This window comes from Falco cherrug, chromosome 6, assembly GCF_023634085.1.
Source record: "Falco cherrug isolate bFalChe1 chromosome 6, bFalChe1.pri, whole genome shotgun sequence".
Taxonomy (NCBI): domain Eukaryota; kingdom Metazoa; phylum Chordata; class Aves; order Falconiformes; family Falconidae; genus Falco; species Falco cherrug.
Window position 1 is genome coordinate 27,858,559 of NC_073702.1, and position 22,843 is coordinate 27,881,401.

A 22,843-nucleotide genomic window follows, 5' to 3' on the forward strand; every position below is an offset into this window, starting at 1 on the left:
TTGCAACAATAGGTATCTCAGATAAGGCCAACAGTATTTTGTATCAACAGTATCAGTATATGGGATGATTTCCCAGTCAACAGAAATGGTAACTCTGTCCAGTCAGTCTCTTTGCCCTGGGTCATCAATAACTGATAAAAGGGATGGTAATGATGATGGTCTCAAAAACACAGATAAAAAAACCCCTACACACCAACAACCCACAGATTTATTTCACAAAGGTGCTCTAGCCTCTTCTCCTTATTTGTTTTCCACAGCTTACCACCACAGCTACACCACCACCGTTATTTTGGGGGGTGTTTTGTTACTGAAGTTATACTTCAGCAATCTAGAAGAACACTGGTGGCAAACAATTGCCAGTGATTGGGGAAAAGCATCTGATCTTCAGTAAGCCATTTCTCTTTCACTCCGATACCTTACGTGCCTTAGTAGCATACTTAAACATGCTCAAGTGACATACTGATCTAGTTTTGGAATTTTCCCCATAAAAAGCAGTCACTATTCTCTTGTCTTGATACTGTTTTCTTTCAGCTTACCAGCAGCAATTTCCTAATTCCACTCCTCATCTATTCACAAAGAAATGTCTTCACTTTCAACAACAAGCCCAGTTCTAGGCAGCCTAAAATCCTGTGAAGTCTTCACATGATGAAGGAAAACAATTCACTTTTATATTAATTGACCTTGAAAATCTTGACTTTTTATAGAAGATCCAATCTGCATACACTCCCATGCTTCTCTACTAGCTAGTCTCACCCAAGATATGGCTACCTAAAATTCAAATGCACATTTAATATAAGCAATTGCCAATTAAAAAAATAATTCAGATTCTTTTCATATGAGCCACCTATTAGCAACACTGTATAGCAAAGACAGGCATTAGTGAAATGACAAAAATTTAAGTTTAAAAAGTTTGCTTCTTAAACAGAGAAAGCAGCATAATAAGATATCAAAGCCCCCCAAAATGTGAGTTGATATGGAGTACCATATCAAGACTATAATCTCTGAAAAATATTTCTCTTTCAGAGTTAACAGGGGCAATATGATTGATCGTCAATTCAAAAATTAAAAGGGAGGCATTTAAATACAACATGAAGTAGTAAAGTTTAGCTACATGCAAAGGTTATTCTAGGCCTGTAATACTATTTGCTATTATCCCAAGGGAATTATCCCTTTTCTTCCTGTCCCACAACACCATCACAAGCACCAAAGGTAACTGAAAATCAGTACACCTGAAACTGAAAAGGACAACATAACTAATAAATACTCTTAAAAGGGTGCAGATTCCAAACTATTTCTCCCATTTAGGTTTGCATGAGATCACCTCCATATCTACATTTACTATATACACTGTATGGGAGAACACTAACAGTTTTCCTCTTGTATATACATATTACAATGCAATTGAAGAGTTGTTGAAGGTGTACTGTGGGACTGTAACCTGTATGTATACTTGATTCCTTAGGGAGGGGAACCAAACAAAACAAACCCCTCAAAAATCATGCTTGTATAACAAACACTTAGGCAATAGGAAAAAAGAGTTGGCACAAGTGCAACAGAATTACTAGCTTTTTAAAGAATGTGTACTTTTAACATCTCAAATTATGTTCTTACTTTTTGGCATTTTTAAAAAGCTTTTAGTTCTACAACTGTAAGAAAAAAAATCTTGCAATAAAAAAAAATCATTGCTAAAATAATTGCTTTAAGTATGATCCTAAGCATAGTAGAATACAGATTTCTACTATGGCATAACATTTCTCTCCAATTACCTTTCCAGGGCATATTGCTAGTGAGAGGCTTCCACAGATCTTTATTTATGTCTGCTGGGGGTGGAGGTTGTTTCTATAGTCTCCCAAACTTCAGATATGAGTATATTGTTAACACTTTCTAATTACATGCTACAATTAATAATTTCTGTTTTCAAAGCAATGAATATGGAACGTGCTTCTAAAGCTTACACACACACAGTAGCATCTCCCATAGCATCCTCTTCATTTAGTGCTAAGACTCGAAGTCTTTGACATCAGATCTTTCTCTCAGAGCAGAATACTATGGCCAAAAGTTTAAGAAACACGTGGGAGTTATGGAATTATATATAAAGGTAAACTGTACCTGTAAATCCAAAGAAGAGAACTTACTGATTTTTCTTTTTCTAAATTTAAAAGTAATATGTATCAACTAATGTTGAAAAGCCTCTGCAACATGCTAATATAGAGGCTAAATCTGTGGTTTGGAATTCCTACATTTATCTATACATACTCTGTGTGTGCACAGACACACAGGTGCACACTGTGTGCATCTTCCCACCTGAACAACAGCTTGACTAAATCCCCCTAGTTCAGCAATACTCTACAACAATCAGTATAAAAAGTCTTCTATACACCTCAAGCTAAGCAAGCACTTTGTTTACCATGCAACAGAACAAAAACAGCACTTAATCTCAAGCCACCTTGGGAAGAAGAGTGCTACTTTGCAAGCTAATTCTGAAGGAAAAGAAAGTTTTTTCACCAAACTAAATGCATACCCTTTACTAGCCCTACTAACATTCTGACCTGCTACACTATGAAAAGATCAAAATGTAAAAACAGCAGTCACAGAAATTTTGTGTTTAAAAAAAAAGAAAAAAACCCACCCAAAAACCCAACCAACCAACAACCACAAACCCCACACACACCCCTTCAAAACATAAAAGAAAAAACCCACACACAAACTACTCTCAAATCAAGGTCAGCTCCTTTCCAGGTGTTTTATACTACTAGGAGCTTTGTAAGTACCATAGTTCTGGCCACTCTTCCCACAAAAATTCAGATTGCCGATATTCAGAAAAGACGCAGCAAGTTATCTCATGTAGTGAATATTTAAGAGAAATTACCTTAGTCATCACATCTGTGCTGCGCTTCCAGAATACTTCTCAAGCAAGTTTACAGAGAAACTGGTACAAGTTAAACTGCACCTGCTCCATCCTCCCAAAACCACAGGCAGACAGCATGTTTGTCAGTTGCTAGTTTGTAAATGGAAGATCTTTCAAAATTTGTGCAACATGAGAAAGTTTAAGCTAATTTCTGTACATTTGCCACAGCTAAAACCCACCAAATTAAGTAATAAGGTTCTTCATAACAAAACTCTGCTTCCCTCCAAACAAGAAATGAAAGTCTGTAAATCCCTGAAAAGTGAATTTAAGTGTAACTTACCATCCAAAACAAAAAAGTGCAAGATAAAGGCCCAAGAGGGTTGCAACAACATGTCTTATAAACGGGCTAGTTTTGCTTGAATGAAGGTATGTTCGAAACCAAATAGCCGCAAGCAAGGCAAACAGTTGGCACACTACAAAGTTGACCTGCATAAAAAAAGAAAAGAAAAAAAAGTCTCACACACTTGTGTATTAAAAATTAACACAAATATCCGCACATTATTACCAATTTGCAGAATCTTCGGCTCTGCCATGGCTCTTACCCCTGCATGTCAGCCTCAAAGAGCTGCTCCAGAGAGCCCCACCCTTTTTGAAGTACAAACCAGTGCTCCCTGAACAACTAAGAAAAGATACAGGAAAACTGTAGAGGCAATGAATCAAGAAAAAAAAAAAAAAAATCCTGTAAAATTTCTATATACCAAACCACATTATCACCCATGGAATCATTTCTACTCTCCCCATAATGCGAAGACCTGGGTTAGGGTTTTATTTGTTCTTTTTTCTAAGTGAGCGTGACTTGGAAATTCCTATCAGCTACACGAATCACTGGCAGATCCCTTCAGTGGCCTGTGCAGAAGCAGGGCTCAAAGTTTTTTTTGGTGGTATGTAATCAGATAAACAGCTTGGTTGCACACTGGGTTTTCTTGTACATTCAAGCAGGATAGTTTCAGAAATGCCTCCTCCCTTCAGGCCATTTATTCTAGAAGATAGAAAGTCTCTTGTATATGAAATATTTAAAGATGTTAGGGCACTGAAAGCACAAGTGGAATTAAAAAACCCAAACCAGTGAGTAAAAAGAATCCTTCTGACTGTGGCCTGAAAAAAAATTAACAGTAAGGGCAGAAATAATTTCCTCAAACACAGCAACTGCTACCAAACCAGCTTAATCTACAAAAAGCCAGATGAATTCCTGTATTTAGAAAAGAACATTTCCTACTCCATGGATTTCTTTTTTCTTCCATAGAGAACTGCCTAAAAATTTTCTGTATCTAACAGTAGCATTCCAAATCATCACAAGCAACAGCTTGGGGACCACTGCTTCAGGTCATAAGCACTTCCACACAAGAAACTTGCACGTACTGCATGCTTGACCAGTCCTTAGTACAACAGTGTTTTAGCCTGTTTGATGTCACTTAGCTGAAATACATACTTAATCTTAATACCACAGGGTACAATGACAATACTATTTTTATGTTCATGACAGCAGGCCCGATACTTATGTCTGCAGCAACACAGTGCACACCTCTAGTACTATTATTCAGCTAGGTCATTCCTTCAGGTGATAACAGGTAAGAGTATGCAAACATGGGTCTATTTAAAGTAGAATCTAAATAACACCACCCACCTACAGAACTCTGATCTTTGTACAACAGCATAGATTCCCCATTTGCAAATCCCTTTTTCTGAACCACTCTAAAACCTTCCGTAATACCAAGTTACACAAGCGTTAAGTGCTAGCAGAGAAAGAGGCTCAGAGGGCAGGGCTCCTCTTTTTACCACAAGCAGTTCCCTAAACTAAACAGTCATGTACACTTTGCCATATATTCTCTTACTCCCACATTTCCATTATGCTTTTAACAGTATTTGAAAAATGCTAAATGAGATATTCTTTCAGGGCATAACTTGACCTATTTTCTCTCCTTTATAAGCAATGATGCAAATGAAACAGAGCGAGGTTTATAACTCAGGATGAGTCTATGGATTTAGTGGAAAAGTTTCATACAAAACAGTGAAGTTTAATGAACCACTGAAAGGGAACCGATAATGTTTTAAAAGAGAGCAAGCAAGAAAAATTAAAGCTAATTAACTATGAATTCAGTATCAACATTTGTTTGGGGTATTTATTACAGAAATTATGCTATGTGTACCACAGAGTATGTTTCTGCCTTGGAACTTGCACCCCTAGCCAGACTACAAGGGGGAGGAAAACACAGAAGATTGGGACAGATACAAAGTGAAGCTGAGGTGAAAGGCAGATGGAAGAAATTGGCATGAATACCTGTCTGTAAGCGGACAGTTAGCATTGCTGGTTTTACTGAACGTCCACACATCACTGCTGTGGCTGCATTACAGATTATTTACCAATTGGTGTCTCATGATGCCCTTTTTTTCCCCCAGATTACCCCTCAAAGCAAAGTAGCAAAACCTAGGGAAGATGAAAGTTATCACCAGGCTCCTACTATTACCATGGCAAAGGGTAGAAGTGCTTGGCATCTATGACCTGTGTCATCATCATCTCTATAGGAGCAGGCACAAGCAAAACAAGAAACCTTGAATTTCACAATTCAGGATAAACCCGGTAGGTTTAGGAATCCAGAAAAACCTTGTTCAGAACATGCAAAAAGAATCCAAGAAAGATGCCCCCCTCCTCACTCCCTACCTGCTGACTCCTTTCCTGGGCACTTGCTCTTGCTTTAGCTATTTACTCAAATGACCAAATCCATATCTGAAAAACAATTTCCCATTAAATTAAAAAAAAACCAACCCAAACAACCACAAAACACAACAAGCACAACAGAAAGCCTTCCCTAATAAGAGTATTTTGAGAACAGAAATAAAATGCAGGAGTTCATAACTTTAGACCAAGCCCACAAGCAAAACTTCCAGGGACATCAATTCATAGCGTTGGTGTTTTAAACACACAACTAAATGACTCCAAGAACAAGCGTGTTCCAAAAGCCTTCCTCACAAGTGACTAAAACTATCAGTGGGTATTTTTAAACTGCTCTTCCCAAAAAATGCACAAACATATGCAGATTCGGATACATAAAAGGTCTTTCCACAATGTTCACACACTACCCTGCATACCTTCTCTACTCTTGCCAATCCAATCCTTACACTTGCCTTACAGCACACCAAAATGCAGATTACAAAGCACCAACAGTTTTGCAGACCTGTTATCACATCGAATCCTCCCAAAGCTTTAAATACATACTTGTAAAACTAAACTGTGGAGCAGTTAAGATTTGAAAGCAATGCAACTTCAATTTAGCCTTTATACATACCTACTTCTGATAATATTCTTTCTGCTGCTTTATTCCATTCTTTCCAGCAGGATTTCCAATTCATTCAGCAAATGGACAATTGCCCATTTTTTGCCCCCAACCCATTAAATGCTTACCATCTGCATCCTACTCTGAACATAAAACCCTTATATTTCCCCACAGACATGTCTATGCAGATCTGTCCATCACATGGGGAGACTGCATACAACAAATGCGAACTCTGCAATAACTTTACACTTCAGTATTCCTATTCTAAAGGTGGGTGACTGGCACACAATGATGAGAACCCCAACGGCAAAATAAATGCCCACAAACTTTGGTTGCCCAGTTTCAAACACTCAGTGCCTAGTTTTCCAGTCGGTGCTTTCAACAGAACTTTAACTGGAGCTGTCCTTTGAAAATACAACTTCAGCTGCTATTCTGAATATCCAGCATGCCTATAAATCAAGTCCAAAGTATCTGAAAATGCAAGCAAAATTGAAAATCATCACTGCCACATATTTTCATAATATTGTTTCTTCAGATCACTAAATCTCTGGTTTACTGGTGATTTGTATTCCAAGTAAGGGAAGGAGCTCATACAGAACAATTTGTGACCACTACTGGGCTGTGTTAGTCACATAGGTAATCCTCATCTGAGGCTTCTTCTGACTTCTGACCATCTGCTATCACAGGCCATATTCGCTTGCTAAACATTTTGAATATCTGAATTCTTACATTTTTTACAAGAAATGGAAAACACAGTATTTCTACCACAAAGTCAAAGCTTATCCATTAAAAACACCTGTGGCTTTTAGTCCAGAGCACATGTTTCTACCACTTCAGCTATAAGAAATATGTACTCAGTTTCACAGGGAAATAAGATCAATCCCTTGTCAATACTATAAGGGGTAGAAAGAGAAACAGACTGTGGGCTGTCCTGGTTTCAGCTGGGATAGAGTTAATTTTCTTCTTAGTAGTTAGTACAGTGCTGTTTTGGCTCTGATCTGAGAACAATGCCAATAGCACACTGATGGTTTTAGTTGTTGCTGGGTGATGTTTATACTAAATCGAGGACTTTTCAGTTCCTTGGGCTCTGCCAGCCAGAGGGCTGGAGGGGCACACAAAATTGGGAGGGGACACAGCCAGGACAGGTGACCTGAACTAGCTAAAGGGATATTCCGTACCACAGAATGTCATGCTGAGCGTACACAAGCTGGGGGAAGAAGGAGGAAGTGGGGGAACATCCGACATCATGGCGTTTGTCTTCCCAAGTAACCATTACGCGTAAGGCAGCTCTGCTGTCCTGGGGATGGCCGAACACCTGCCTGCCCGTGGGGAGTGGTGAATGAATTCCTTGTTTCGCTTTGCTTGCATGCGCGGCTTTTGCTTTACTTATCAAATTGTTCTTATCTCAACCCTCAAGTTTTACATTCCTGTCCAATTCTCCTCCCCATCCTTCTGGATGAGGGGGAGTGAGCAAGCGGCTGCGTGGTGCTTGGTTGCTGGCCGGGTTTAAACCACAACAGGGCTCCTAAATTCTATCACATGCACTTCCAACTCCAGCAGCAAGACAATGCGTGTTGATGTACATGTTGATGTACAATGTAGATGGACAATCTGCACTGCATTTCGGTTCAAATCAGGATAAAGCTTCTGAAGCAAGCCTCCCAGTCGCCCTCACTGCACATGCTGGTGTGCATTGTACAGTGGTGCTCGAATATATAAACCTGATTTCTTTTAAGCTAAACTGAACTAAAAGATCTGCTCCAAAGGCAAGTGGACATTTAGCCTGTGGACTGACCTAAGCAAAAGCAGTACTTCCAAAATTACTATGGCACCAATGTTGGATCCTCAATGCCAACCACTTCATTCCACAGAAACATTTCTCCTGCACTACTTCCTGAAGTACACAAAGCCAAAAATTAACATTCAGCCGTTACCTTATTACGCCTCCCATCTTTACTTGCATTGACCAGTATGGAGCTGACATACACTTCCACTGTACCCACACACAGACACGTGAAGAACTGAAGATACAGAACTTGCCATAAATAGAGCACAAAAACTATCTGACTTCCTAGAAGATAAATGGAACAGCTAGTCAGATAACAAGTGAGCAGGAACAAGGACAAAGCTGGACATCATCTCAAAAGCTTCCACAAAAAACAGGTGCTTAACCAAGCAGTTATGTTGTTGGCAAATGTTATATACAGTAACTTCAACATCCAGGAATGGTATACTTGCATACCTTTTGAAAACTTACGTCAGGTTCTTAAAATATTGTGAGTATGGGCAAAATACAACTTCGCAACACCTCATGACCTGGTCGGATGTGAGCAGAACATCCACAAAGAACAAAGACAACACATTCCTAAGAGCTGCATGATTCATTCCTCAAGCCAAATTGTAACATGCCTCCTACAAGTTATAAAACCTGTTCTAATAAGCAGCTTCAGTTTTGTAGAAGAAATAAAAAAACCCTGATCCACTTAAAGCTGAGACACTGCATCAGAGAAAATTGTAATGCAGACACATAGAATAGCCAGTTTCACCCTCAATAGTTATAATTTAGCACATGTATAAGAAAATAAACATAATTTTTTACCTACTGAGGTACAGGTCATATCAATAGCTCAGCTTAGGAGAGTAGCATCTCAAAGTCCCCTACAGAGTGCAATGTGTAACAACGTTACGTGCACATGTTGGAACTAGAGGAACTAGTCCAACCCCCCGCTAAAGCAGGTTCCCCTAGAGCAGGTTGCACAGAGGCACATCCAGGTGGGTTTTGGATGTCTCCAGAGAAGGAGACCCCACAGCCTCTCTGGGCAGCCTGTGCCAGGGCTCTGGCACCCTCCCAGTACAGAAGTTCTTCCTCATATTCAGGTGGAACTGCCTGTGTTGCAGTTTGTGCCCGTTGCCCCTTGTCCTGTCACTGGGCACCACTGACAAGAGCCCGGCCCCATCCTCTTGGCACTCGCCCTTCAGACATCTGCAGGCATTGCTAAGGTCCCCTCTCTGTCTTCCCTTCTCCAGGCTGAACAGGCCCAGCTCTCTCAGCCTTCCCTCACAAGGGAGATGCTCCACTCCCCTCAGCATCCTCGTTGCCCTCCGCCGGGCCCTCTCCAGTAGTTCCCTGTCCCTCTTGTACGGTGGGAGCCCAGCACTGGACACAGCACCCCAGATGCAGCCTCACCGGGGCAGAGCAGAGGGGACAATGACCTCCCTCGACCTGCTGGCCGTGCTCCTCCTGATGCACCCCAGGGTCCCATTGGCCTTGGCCACCAGGGCACACTGCTGGCCCATGGGCACCTTGCTGCCCACCAGCACTGCCAGGCCCTTCCCCGCAGAGCTGCCTCCCAGCAGGCCAGCCCCAGCCTGTACTGGTGCGGGGGGTTATTCCTGCCCAGGGGCAGGACCCTCCACTTGCCTTTGCTGAACTCCATGAGGTCCCTCTGCGCCCAGCTCCCCAGCCTGCCCAGGTCTCGCTGAATGGCAGCGCAGCCTGCTGGGGTCTCAGCCACTCCTCCCCGTGCTGTGTCACCAGCAAACGTGCTGAGGGGACACTGTCCCTTCACCCAGGGCACCGATGAATCAGTTGGACAGGACTGGACCCAGTACTGACCCCTGGGAACACCACGAGCCACAGGCCTCCAACTCTATCATTATTATACTATTAACTGCATTAAGCTATCTACATAACAAGTTTTCCATTTGCATTATTTGTGCAAAAGCTAACAGTTTCTGATAAAACTTTTAAAGACACTTATTCTAGTCTTTTAAAAATCTAAATGTAATTCATGCCATGTGTTTGTAAAAACAAAGTTATTTCCTAGGAAAACAGTGTTTGAGGTTACCAATTCTTTACATAAATAAAAAAAAAAGTCACTGTATGCCACAGGGATTTTCATCAAGAGGAAATTTTGGCAAAACTTTTGATTTGAACAGCTAGAATTCTTCAACCTTCTGACAATAGGCAGCATCTTTAATAAACCATTGAAGAAATTTTTTAAGTCCACACTAAAAAGAAATATAGAAGAGATTATCTCTCCTATTAAACTCATTTTTAATACAATTTTTATCCACTAATTCAGACTTCAGGCTAAGATTCCTCTTCCCATCAGCTATATTTTAATATAAAAAACCAATCATTGCAGCCAAGCTGTCCAGAATCCTGCTACTTCACAGCACAGAAGGCACTGGCCTCATTCAGAAAAGCAGCCTAGGCAGCAAGGGAATTTTACTGATACAGAAAACTCCCAAGTGGATAGCACAAATTAATCGTACAGGCCCGCACAGCCTACAATCCAGTAAGCAGCAGCAATATTGGTTGTATATAGTTTTGCTTACTAGCTCTAGCAAGGCACTGAGAGGCAGTCGGAAGAATTAAGTACCTCAGAAGAGAAACAGTCATGTAGTGGTTGGAGCACCAAATAAGATTCAAGAATATTGCACATTGCCTCTCTTCTGCCAACGACCCACACAAACTCGTTCAGAAGTTACCTTACCTTTGTGCCGCTTTATTTTCTCATTTTTAACAAATCTTCTCTGACGAGAAGAAAAAAAAAACAACTATTCAAACCTATAAACTACAATGAATGCCTGTGGCCTGGATAACACACCCTGGATGAATTAAAGCTGATGTGGCTTTTTTTGGTTGGTTAGGCTGTTTGGTTGGTTGGTTTTTTTTTTTTCTTTTTTTTCCCCTTCATTTTGTGGCATTTTTTTAAGCTATTCTTTAAAAACAAGGCAGTTTAGTTCTTATAGCTGATGAAATACACTTTGGGAAAAGATTACCCAAACATAAGCAGAAGCACTGAAGCCTATGTGATCACATACAGAGCCTAAACCAACCATTTTAAGATGCAAGATGTTTCATAGGTAACAGTCAAGGACCTATGGAGGCAATGATCTTGCAGCCAAAGATTTAGGGTTTTCTCCCCATTTTGCCAGACTATGGTATGTTTCTTCCATGGAATTCAGTTTTTCTGAGCTGCATAATGTCAGCATTACTTGTCTCCCTGTCTATAGTCATTTTTTGTCCCCACTCTACCAGGGAAACAACATTACCACACATGCTTCCTGCTCCATCTCCACAGGGCTTGTGAGTAAGGTGCACTGAGCAGCACACCTATTCCCCCACCCTTAGACCTCTTTTCAACAACTATCATTAGTAGAGAGAAGAGACATTTTAAACAGATGTTTTAGCATATGATCTACACAAACACTGAAAAAAACGCTTGCAAGAGCTAGGAGATCAAGACAGAAGAATGTACATTTTGTTTAATAAGAAGCACTGATCTTCAAGTTAAGGCTTTGATTTTTTTCTGTATCTGTAGGGCTATTTTAGCAGTAACACTTTAAATACGAATTCCTCCAAGCATATTTGTTAACACATATTTGTCAAAAATTGCCAAACTTTATCACAATTAATGAAGCCTTGGTTGTGCCTTCCTTCTCAAACATCAGTATTTTCTTGTTCCTGCTGTGAGTTAGGTCAAAACAATTTTCCTTTTTCATCAAAACAGTCAGCTGCGTAATTAAAAACATCTACAAATGGTCACAAAAAGCTACTTATAACACAGGAGAGCTGATGTTTCTCCACAGCAACGAGACAGCAATACAGATGGATCTTATGTTCAATTTCTAACCTTCATCCAGTATAAAAAGATCAAACAGCTTGTACAATTATCTAATAATTAAGTGCCAAACCACTAAGAATTGAGGAGTAAGAATAACTATGATTTGAAACCAATGATTAATTTTCCATCTATTTCCTGAAAATTGCTGCACTGATACTAAAAGTAAAAAGAACAATTTCCACAGTAAAGCTGAAAAAAGCAATTCTATGACAAGAATCAAAATCAAAGTGTTTGGTAATTTTCTTCGATTTATTGGGAAATATCAGAAAGAGGAGTCCAGAAACACTGGCACAAGTATCTGATAAGAGTTGAAGAATACTTGAGAGTAATTCAGAGAATCTTTCTTCTCTGACAGGAAGAAAGAGGCATTCCTCGTTCAACTTAAAGATCATAAATGTTGTGGCAATGCTTTCAAATGCATTTTTGATTCAAATAATAACCAGCACCTTACCTGATGAAAACAGTAAATTAACAGGCCTGCTCTGAAGTCTCAACCTCACTTCATGGGTGAAATATGACAAAATGGAGAATATGGAGCAGTGGTTATTTTGGGGTAGTATCAGTATGGGAAATGTTAATGTTAAGGTAGTGTGTTCTTTATAGCAATGACTGCATTACTTGCATGTTTTACAGCACCTAGTGTGAAGGGACACTCGTTTTCATATGGGACTTCCAAACACAGCCACTCTAATAGCAGTCACTTCCTTGAAGTGCATACACTAAACATCTGTGTTAGTCAACTCTAACAACTGGCAAAAGCTTTTTAATTTTGCACAAATATACTTCAATTTCACATTAATTTACTGGCACCTGTAAAGACTTATTCATCAGATTATGAACACTTTCTTTCCAAGCTGATTTCAGGCCAAAACATCAAAAATTGTCGTGACATACGTCAATAACAGTACTTCTATTTCCAGTATTAACTTCAAATTTCTAATTTCTAAGTCTTAAGTATGCTGGAGAGAGTGAAGAATATGATGCAGACACTAGTAATCTGGTTTGTGCAACAAATGAGCATCAAATCCAATAAGCTTTTTCAAACAGGGCACAGTAAATCATCACACTAAGAAAAACTGTACAACTAAAGATGTAAAATGAAACATTAACATACAAATTTTGTAGTGAAAACAACCAAACCTAATTCATTAAGGACAGGAAGGCATCAGCTGAAGTGTGTTCTCTCCAATAGGCTCTTAAGGATTCAGCATTACAGATAAAGAGCTGTCACAGGTAACACCTATTTATTCACAGGAATAGCCAAAGTCTAGGAAGCAAGTTTGGTTCAAAGGTGAAAACTGGACTAAGAATGCTGACTTGGGGGTTTTGCTTGTGTATTTTGTTTTGTTTTCTTCTTTCCTCAAAAAACAATAAGGACCTAAAACACTTGCTTCTGTTAAGCAAAAACTGGTTTGTCCAGTTACGAGTCACAGAACTCAGACTACCAGAGAAGAAGGGTTTACAACATCAAAACACAACAGCCTGGCATTATGTTGGCAAAACACAGTTTCAAAGACCAGCTCAGCTACTGTTTTCCAGAAGTGTGGTTTTTTGTCACACACTGATGGTGCACATGCACATAGCAATTAACCTCAAAATCTCTACTCTCCATCACATGAATATCAGCAACATAGAGGACACAGATGTTTTTGAACAAGTTTTTATTTTAATGCTCAGAGAACTACTACAGTGCCTGAAATTTTGTAAAAACTTTACAAGTTACTTTCCTAGCTGTTTAAAAATAAAGCAAAATAACTAACATCTATGGAAGTATCCTTCTCAAACACAACCAGAAACAGACACTTTTCCCATTAAGATCTACCTCAGTACTTCATACTCTGCTGATACATGAGAAACTGAAATCCAGCTTAAAATAAGCAACAAAACATAGGAAGTAACACTTTCTCATACATACAGCCTGCAGGAATCCAGTAACAGCAGCACTCATTTTAATTAGCAAATAAAACAAATATATCCATTTTTAAAATGGTCAGCATCTCAGTGTTCTCCATGGGATGGGCTGGGGGTGGAGTGGAGGATAAAAAAAGGAAAAGGACTTCACCACACACTCCCTTGAATGAACCCAGTCAGTCTCTACTTCTCCACGTCTATTCTCCTGCTCTTCCCAATTCCAGAATCATCTGCATGAAATCAGCCACCTACAAAGCCTCTGAACACAACAGCAGTTCCGTAAACATTTGCAATACACAGCAACCCGCAGTACTAATGGGTACTACTTCAAGCTACTACAGCTTTTCAAATTAATTCAATGTTATTTTATAATATTTTAATAACCTTTAGAATTATGCTTCCATATTAAAATATTTTATCTAGCTTTTTACATTCAATCCCATTACAGATAATCATTTGTTAACATATTCTAAGGCTATACCCTTCTACACATCTCAGTCATCATTGGGATTCTTATAGATTCCTGCAAATTCATGGCGGCCTCAACTTCTTTCTAGCTTTTCCACTGTGAAGAATAAAACCCCATTCATTATAGTCTGAACTGTCAACCCCCTTTGAGTGACATGCTTAGTCTTCAATTAATTAATTATATATATGTGAATGATTGACAGGAAACAGTAGAATCAAGAGCATTACTCACCCAGAAGGCAGGTCATAAAGATTAAGAATGATTTATACAGGTAGCATTACAGTACAGAATATATCACCACAGTTGAACAACCAGTGTGCTCACAAGCCATGTTTCAGAGTAAGAGCACCTCTTTCTCCTTCAGCTTAGGCCACTTGGATTAGAAGTAAAAGGAACACCAAAATCACAACTACAGCAAGTGACACCAAAACAGCTTTTTCATCTTTGGTTATATTATTCCAGTATAAAAGGCAGAGCTGTGCATGTTTTCCTTTGCAGAAGATGGCTTAGCTGCTGAAAACATCACTTAAAACAAGCAGGCATAACTAGCATTTATCTAAATTTGCAGACCAACTGAAATTGCCAAACAGCTATGTTCACTTGCAGAAGTGCTAAAAGACTAATAATGATGAATTTAAAGTACTTTCCAAAGCAAAGAAAAAAAATCAAATATTCATACTGAAAAATTTCATCAACATTCTTTGTAAACTAAATACTGTAAGGATGCCCACATTAAGCAAACAGGTTTTCACCTGTGTGCGTGTAAATTTTCTCACCTTCCAGGAGAAAATAAACCCCCAGTTTAGACTCCCTCATTCAAAGGCTTGGAAAACAGGAAAAAAACCTGGGCAACTGTTATTCAGGAAAAGTGCAAGTTAGTCAAAATAATAAATGTAAAGACATACTGCAATCAAGGCTGCAAAGTATGTATCACAGTGTTTCATTAGGTCAACGCAGGAACCAGGTAAGCAGGAGTTAAAGTCAACAAATATCAGTACTAATGAACGAAGACAACAAACATCAGTGCTAATGAATGATAAAGATGACTCACCTATCTCAGTTTTATCAGATTTCAGAACTGCTGTTTTAAGTCAGCATTGTACCCAAGGAAAAGCCCAGGAGGAAAAGATCTACATAGCTGTGGTACAACAGATTTACAGCAGTAACACTTCAAAAACAAACAAAAAGCAACACCGTGGTAACTGTCTACTAAGTAAATAAGCGACTCCTGTCACCTTCTCTATGCCTTCCTGTTTATTAGCCTGTTCTTTGGGCACTCCAGTATTTCTTTACAACGACCCAGGACTGCAATATTTTGTAGCAATTTCTGAACCACATTTTGAATTCAGAATTGGCTTGTACTGTGGTGAACATAGGTCAGGAAGTGCTCACACTTAACCTACCTGAATGAATTGCTTAAGGACAGGAAAAATAGTATGACAAAACAAAGCAGGTGACTATAGGCTGTTCAGGTAGACACTTTATTTTAGATGTCTACTGTAGAAGCCTTGAGCTGTAATTACATTTGAGTTTTTCCACTGCTTCATGAAAACCTGGAGAAAATATACCCAGGATGAAATTGGCAAGAGTATATCAGAAGGAAAATTCACTGATGCCTCCCTAAAAATTGAAGTAGCTCTATACTTTACATCCTCACAACAATATTCATGAACCTGAACTACAGAGGTATTTATTTCTTGTACTAAATCTTTCTACCACTTAATAAATGGCTTGTCTTTTCCAACACTGTAACTAGTGTCTGCTTTCTTTTCTTTTCCAACTGTTTGTTACAGCTTCCACTCCTTCCTTCAAGACAGTCACTTCTTGCCAATTTTTTTCTCCTATCCTAACAGTTTCAGCCTTCTCAACACATTGCACAGTAATTTCAACAAACAATATGCAAAGAGTTAAGTCAACACCTAAAAAGTAATACTAAAATCTGGGAAGGCATCACTGCAGAGCTTAGGACCCTTCTGATGACATATTACCCACCTTCCACTAGTTCAAAGGGAAGTTAAGAAACCAGTAAAAACTTTGCTAGTGAATCCAAACCATTCAAAACATCCAATCATTGAGAACAGCACATACAGAATGGAGAATGGGACTACTTTTTTCCAGCTTCTTTCACCCACTACAGTCTCCATCTATTGCCATGGGAGATCAGGCTTTGCCATCCACCCTTCATTCTTCTGACTGCTGCTAGCAGCAGATAAGGAAAGCACAAAGCAAAGTAGGGGCACAATTTTCCTACCCTACTCCTCCCTTATCTTCAGTGTTTGGATTTTAGATGCCCACCAATGCTACTTTTACTCACTTCTATTACTTGTAAGTTTCTGTGGTCACATCAGAAAAATCAAGTAAGGTGCTGCTCTGTGTTTCACACCTGCATACAACAGTCTAAGAATCAACAGTGAAAGAGAATAAAACGTAGGACACTCTTCACTTTTTTTATAGTTTCATAATGCTTAAGACAAATATTAGGCCATCTAAATTCTGGACAGCTATACAGGACAAACTTTTTGATTTCCACTCCATGTTTAAACAAAAAGGTTTTTATCAGACTAAAACATTTCAGTCCTCAGGAGGCTAGGTAGGTTGCCTTGGCAGAAAACAAGGGCAATCAGTAAGAGCATAAAGTAAGGGCAAAAAACATCAGTAATGCCCAAGCCTTTGTGAAATAACACAGATCTAACTAGGAGACACATCCAGATGTTCCCCGCAGGCAAATTGGGCACATTCTGCTGCTCAGTAGAATGATGTCCCACGCCACCTCCAAGCCTAGCCTTTTACCTGAACTTCAGCTGTGGCTCATCTTCAAAGCATCAAAATAAAGTAAAAAAAATTTGCAGATATATCTTGCCAATCACATACGTGTAAAAAATAAACATTTCATATGTATATACACAGAAAAAAACATCCTGCTCCCTCTCTTTGAAGGCAACAAGGTGAAACACAAAGGCTTTAATATACATCAATGATAACTGCTTTTAGGTGGAACTGAGTGCGTTAAGGGCATGTTGAAAGCACGTCGGGTAACCCTCTGCGCAAGGAAGCATATGCAGAAAATTATGCAAAGACGTAGATGCAGCAAACTGGCCTGTGATCCTAAATTAAGGAAGCTCACATGGTTTATACAGTACACCGTTAGGAGGACTTGGGGTTTTATGCCTAATCTTATTTTAAAAAAGGTTGGTTTAGAGTCTTTGAAGGCTGACAGCAGTAGTGTAGAAAATTATATTTATTCTACACAAATGAACAAATTTATTCAAGTAAAAACTAAAATTAGACTGGGGAAAAAAAACCAAGAAAAGCGTGGAAATAGCAAGGCTTTTTTTTGTTGTTGTTGAAAAAACACTGCTTAACTTTACATCCTCGATTTTAAGTGAAGCGCATAATTATAAGCATGACATTTTATTCAGTCCACACATCTTCACATAGATACACAGTTAGCAGTTGAAGCCATACTCTTTCTTTTATTATCTAGAAGATAATCACTGAAGTTAGCTTAGTTGATCCAGTTGTTCAGACCACATGCCAGGATCTCAAGATCAATCTCTTAGACAAGCCATGCAGAAAGTTGACGCTCACACATTGTCATAGTCAATCTCCTGTCTCCCCTGCTCAGCTACTCCTCTACTATATTTGTCTGTTTCTATGGCAAATGAAGGGCAGTAATAACCCGTATAATTTTTGCCCATTTTCAGATAAAAATTTTGCTCCCTCTGGTGGAATCAGCAAAAGCAAAATTATTTTCTCAACTGACCTCACCCTGCAGACACCTAAAGCTGAGAAGCTCTGCTCTCCTAGAATCTTTCTCACGTCACAGCAGATTTAAAATATGTCCAATTTAATGAAAGATAAGCTGACATGTCATCAGGAGAAGTTATTTGTCAACAACCAGCCAGATAGTGCCAGAACTAGAAACAGACCAAGGTCCAACATGCCATTTGTCAGGCTTCACCTCAGAAAAAGAAGAAAGCAACATAAGTACAGGCAGGAAAAACAGAAGGCTAAGTGAGAGACACAACTATAATAAAATAATTCAAGTTACAACCTCAATGCATTACGCAACACATGATTCTCTAGCAGCCAGGTTTTTATGATAACCTTTCTGATACTTCTCTTCAGCTTGTCAGGGGGTGGGAAGGACATAACTACTTTCATTCCCTCTCTCCCTTAACAAAACAGAAGGAATACTGCAGTACATTAATATTCACTGATTCATTAAGGACCCAAGACAACACAGCTGTCAACAGGATGCCTTCTTTGCCAAGTAGAAAACTTAGGTTTAGGAAACTTAGTAGGTCTAAAAAGCCCAAAGATACTGTTCTTGTGAGGCTTTTCACTCCCAAGAAGTCTTTTTTTTTTTTTTTTCTTATAGCAAAACACGAAAGAAAGGTGTATAAGTTTGCATTCCCAGATCTACAGAGATAATTCTAGGTTCTTGTTCACACCAAACATCTTCCCTTGCACCAAACAACTGAAAATAACAATGGAAAAATTGGAACAAGAAGCCTGCCAAAAAAAACACTAGCTTTTCCAAGTAGCCATTTCAGTTAACTTGGCGCAAGACAAAAGAGTCAAAGGAAGGGTTAACATAGCAACAAGTTATGACATAATACCTTGTTGGGGGATATACACAGAAGCAGAAAACAAGTTCTTCTCCATTCCTATAGCTAACTAGTACTCTAGTACCAAGAAGAAAAGTCTAGCAACAGCAATCTGTTAGAGCAACAAAGCTTTTCTCTTGTAACACAGTTGGGCACAGAGGAGACTGTTCTTGCTTACAAGCATGTCAAATGGCTCTAGTGGGAGTGATCATCCTCCACTTTTTATACTGATCTCCACCTAGCCCATAACCAACGCCATTCTCAAACAAATCTGTGCCTCTAGTTCTACCAAGTCAAAAAAGTAATCAATTTCTCACACTCAGTCCACACACTGATATGGATCTGATTAGTTAGTTCAATCCTAGAGGTAGAACAGCTGCACCTTTAACTGAAATTTCTACTTCCATTCGTTGCCAAATAGGCAAGGTTCTTCCATCCGTTTGTTTGAACACCCAGACAGTAGAGTAACATTGACACATGCTATGCAGATTTGTCCTCCGAGTTACATGCCTTTGCCTTCACCCAAAACTTTATAGCAGAATAATTAGATACCAGTGGCTTAAACATAAATCATAATGACAACATTTTAGATAGAAAGATCAGTATCTACTTGTGGTCAAAACTGAAACACAGAAGTGGAGAAAAAGGTCCATCAGTCCTGAGTGCTGGTATTATTGTGGAGTGCCCTTTCCAAGTACCTGCTGTACTGGTATGATTGCAGTCACAGTACAGATTTGGAACAAGTAGTATAAACAGCCTCCTAATGAGAAAACCGTTATTCTTTTTTCAAAGCACTGCTATATTTTCATAGCTAGTATGTATACAGTATCACTGAATATTACACACAATCTTTGAGCACAGCGAAAGGTATCAGCACTTTTCCTTCTATGCCCTCATTCTCTTCTTTACTACCTTTGATTTGATTACACTGAACACATTTCACATTCTTTCTGTATTACAAACTTAGTATCAAGATAGACTCTTAAGCTGAGAGGTTACAAAAAAATTTAACTTTGCCTTTTTTTTTTTTTTAATCAGCAGTAGACTCATTCTCCTCAGTGCAGCATAATTTGTAATTCTTCAATTCATACTCCAGTCATAATCAGTGCTCTTCATACACAGCTGGACTTATATTATGTACAGTCCCTGGTATGTAAAAACAAAGCATGTATGATTTTTAACTGCATATAACAAAACTTGTAAACTATGTGTTTAGCCATCCTCCATTGTGATCATCCACAAAAGCTTCAACAGAGCTCAAATGGTATTTTATAACAACATCTTGGCTTTACAGGAGCATCTGTTGCAAAAACATTCAATACAGGGAAGTTTTCCAGGCTTTGATAAAAAGTAACTTTATTATCATCAACGCTCAAATTTGGTAGAAGCTGCATGACGTCACAAAGCAATTAAACTTGTGACTACTATTATGAATATTATGAATACGATGCCAGCATTATACCATAAAGAGATGGCTATCTCTTATTTGTTTTATAGTACCCTGCAGAGGCTACACGCTTTATGGAAATAAATACATGGCACCTGCCAAGAGCAGCTCACAGCCTGCATGTACGAGGCACCGAGCCATGTGGTGCCATTGATCCCAGATGCAGGTATCATTGCAAGTTGCGTATAGGATCTGTTCCATCACAGCAAGCTCGGTTTTCAACCTGCCTGCTTTTTGTCAGTTTTCTAGAAGATACTTTTTTACGTGTATCCTTAACCAAAGGTTCCATTCAAACAAATGACTAGGGGAGTGAATGGAGAAAAACAAAGAAAGAACATAGAGTTCACAGCCACTTCCGAAACTCTTTCACTAGACAAGCTCCTTCTTCTGTATTTCACTTCCAGTTACTCTTCTCACTTGTTAGGTGTATTTTGTAAACCCAAAACATCAAAATCTGCCTCTACATAAGCACAGAGCGTTTTCCTTATTGTGTTTCACTGGTGCATTAATGGAGACCTCTTAAGTATTTTTAAATAAGAATTCCCCCCACGAAATTTCCTGATGCTACAAAATTTATAGGAGGTGTAACTTCAGGTTACTTATGCCTTCATAAACACATAAGCATTTAGGGTTTAGGAGGTCTAGACCACTTCCCCACGAACAATCTTGTCCAACTTCAGTCATTAAACTCTACGAACCTCAGTTTCCCGATCTTATTTTGTAACCTTCTGATGTTCCGTGCAGACGACACGATTAACCACCTTCAGGAATTTTTACATCGCTCGGACAAAAGACACCAGGGAAGCGCTCTGCCTACAAAGTACATACAATTCCCCACCGCACCGTGTGCGGCACACGCTGTTATTTAACGCCGCATTTAAAACTCCCCGGCAGGCGCATCCAGGCGCAGCACGCCGCTTTGCATCTGCAATTATTACCCAACCTTGGCAGCGCCGAGCCCACACCGGCCCCGTTCCCAGCTGCGGAGCCACAGCTGCCCGAACGGTGGATGCCAACAAGTTGGCCGGCCCGGCGGCGCCGGCAGCCCCCGCGGCCCGAGCCCGGCACGCCCGAAGGCGCGCACCGGCGGGGCGAGGCGGGCCGTGCCCGGGATGCGGCCGCGCTGCCGGGGCGGGCGGCGGCTGGCGCGAGGCGGGCGGCGGCGCGAGCGCACCTGCCCGCGGAGCGCGAGCGCGGCCGTAGCTCCCCGCCCCGGCGCCCCCCGGCGGGCCGCGCCCCGCTCTCCCCTCACCCGCGGGTCCGTGAGGGGAACCGCCGCCGCCGCCCCGCCGGGCGCTACCCACCCTCCCCCGGCACCCCGCCCGGCGGAGGCGGGGAGGATGGAGGGACCGCGGGGGGATGGGGCGGGGCGGGACAGCGCGGAGCGGAGCGGGGGCGCTCGCACGGCGCGGCGCCGCCCCTCCCCGGCGAGCCCCCGGGAGGCAGCGGCGGGGCAGGCGCCTCCCCATCCTCACCTGGTCGACGGGCAGCCGCACAGCGTTGCTGAGGGGCTGCAGCAGCGTGGAGCCCGTGGTGCTGGTGGCCATGGCGAGGGCGCCTCCCCCCGCGCCAGGAGAGCGGGCGACGAGGCCAGGGAACCGCTCCCCTCCCGGGCTCCCGCGGCGGCGGCAACAACGGTGGCGACGGCGCGAAAAGCCCCAGCCCCGCACGGCGCCGTGACAACAAGGGGCCGGCGCGGCCCCTCCGCTGACTGACGGGGCCAGCGGCCAACCGGCGCGCGGCGCCGCCGCGGAGTGACAGGCGGGCTCGCCCAATCCCCCGCCCCTCGGCGGGGTGGGCGGGACGAGGCGGCTCCCCTCCGGCGGCAGCCAGCGGCCGCGGCCCGGCGCGGGGGGCGGGAGAGGGAAGATGGTGTCCGGGCGGGCGGGGGTCGGTGAGGTAAATCGTGGGGCGGGGGACGGTTCGGGAAGGAAGGAAGAAAGGAAGGAAGGAAGGAGTGAGGTGGTGGCGGCGGCGGCGGCGGCCGTGGCCGTCACCACCACCCACCCCCCCGCGCTGAGGGTGGGCAGAAGCTACGCGCAGCGCACAGGTACCGCGCAGGGCCCGGCGCGGCCTCGCCCTGCACCAGGCGAGGCTGAGGGGGCCGGGGCCCGGGCGCGCCTCTCCGGGGCGTGCGGAGCCCCTCGGCGCCGGGCGGATGGGGCACCTGAGGAGCGGGGGCACCTTCCCGCGCGGGTGGGAAGGCAGGGACAGCCGGGCAGGGGAGCCCCCCGGGGAAGCGGGGTGCTGGCAGCGCTGGCGGGGTCGATGCCGGGCGGTGGGTGGCCCAGGTGGCGGGTGGCCCAGGTGGCGGCTGTGGCGGTATCTGTCGCTGAGGGTAGCGCAATATCATGTGGGCACGGGTGTATGTTGAGGTAACGAAGAGATCGCCCCCCTGTTCTGCTCCTAACTATCTCCCCTCAGCCAGGACGGACGCAGAGGCAGCTCGGTAGCTGCACACACCACGGTGGATAAGTGATGGATATGCGCAGGGCATGAGGGTGGCCTCGCACTGTGAAGAAGTTGCAAAAAATGGGTAAAAAATCCTGTTCCTACTGCCACTGGTAGATTTTAGGAAGTCTGTCATGGCTAT

The 22,843-nt window shown here is 41.9% G+C and overlaps 1 protein-coding gene across 2 annotated transcripts in view; it reads right to left on the reverse strand.

Moving 5' to 3' along the window:
- The window catches only part of MBOAT2 (membrane bound O-acyltransferase domain containing 2), a 174,036-nt gene that overhangs the window by 78,637 nt on the left and 72,556 nt on the right, over positions 1 to 22,843 (reverse strand). Inside the window, exons 1-2 of one of the 2 annotated variants that reach the window (XM_055714176.1) lie at positions 21,726 to 21,944; positions 3,189 to 3,334 (exon numbers count right to left, since the gene is read on the reverse strand). In XM_055714176.1, the coding sequence (XP_055570151.1) occupies positions 3,189 to 3,334; positions 21,726 to 21,797 (218 nt within the window). In that variant the 5' untranslated portion in view covers positions 21,798 to 21,944. Of the gene's footprint in view, positions 1 to 3,188; positions 3,335 to 21,725; positions 21,945 to 22,843 lie in introns of those variants that run through there. The other variant, XM_055714177.1, reaches the window with a different exon arrangement.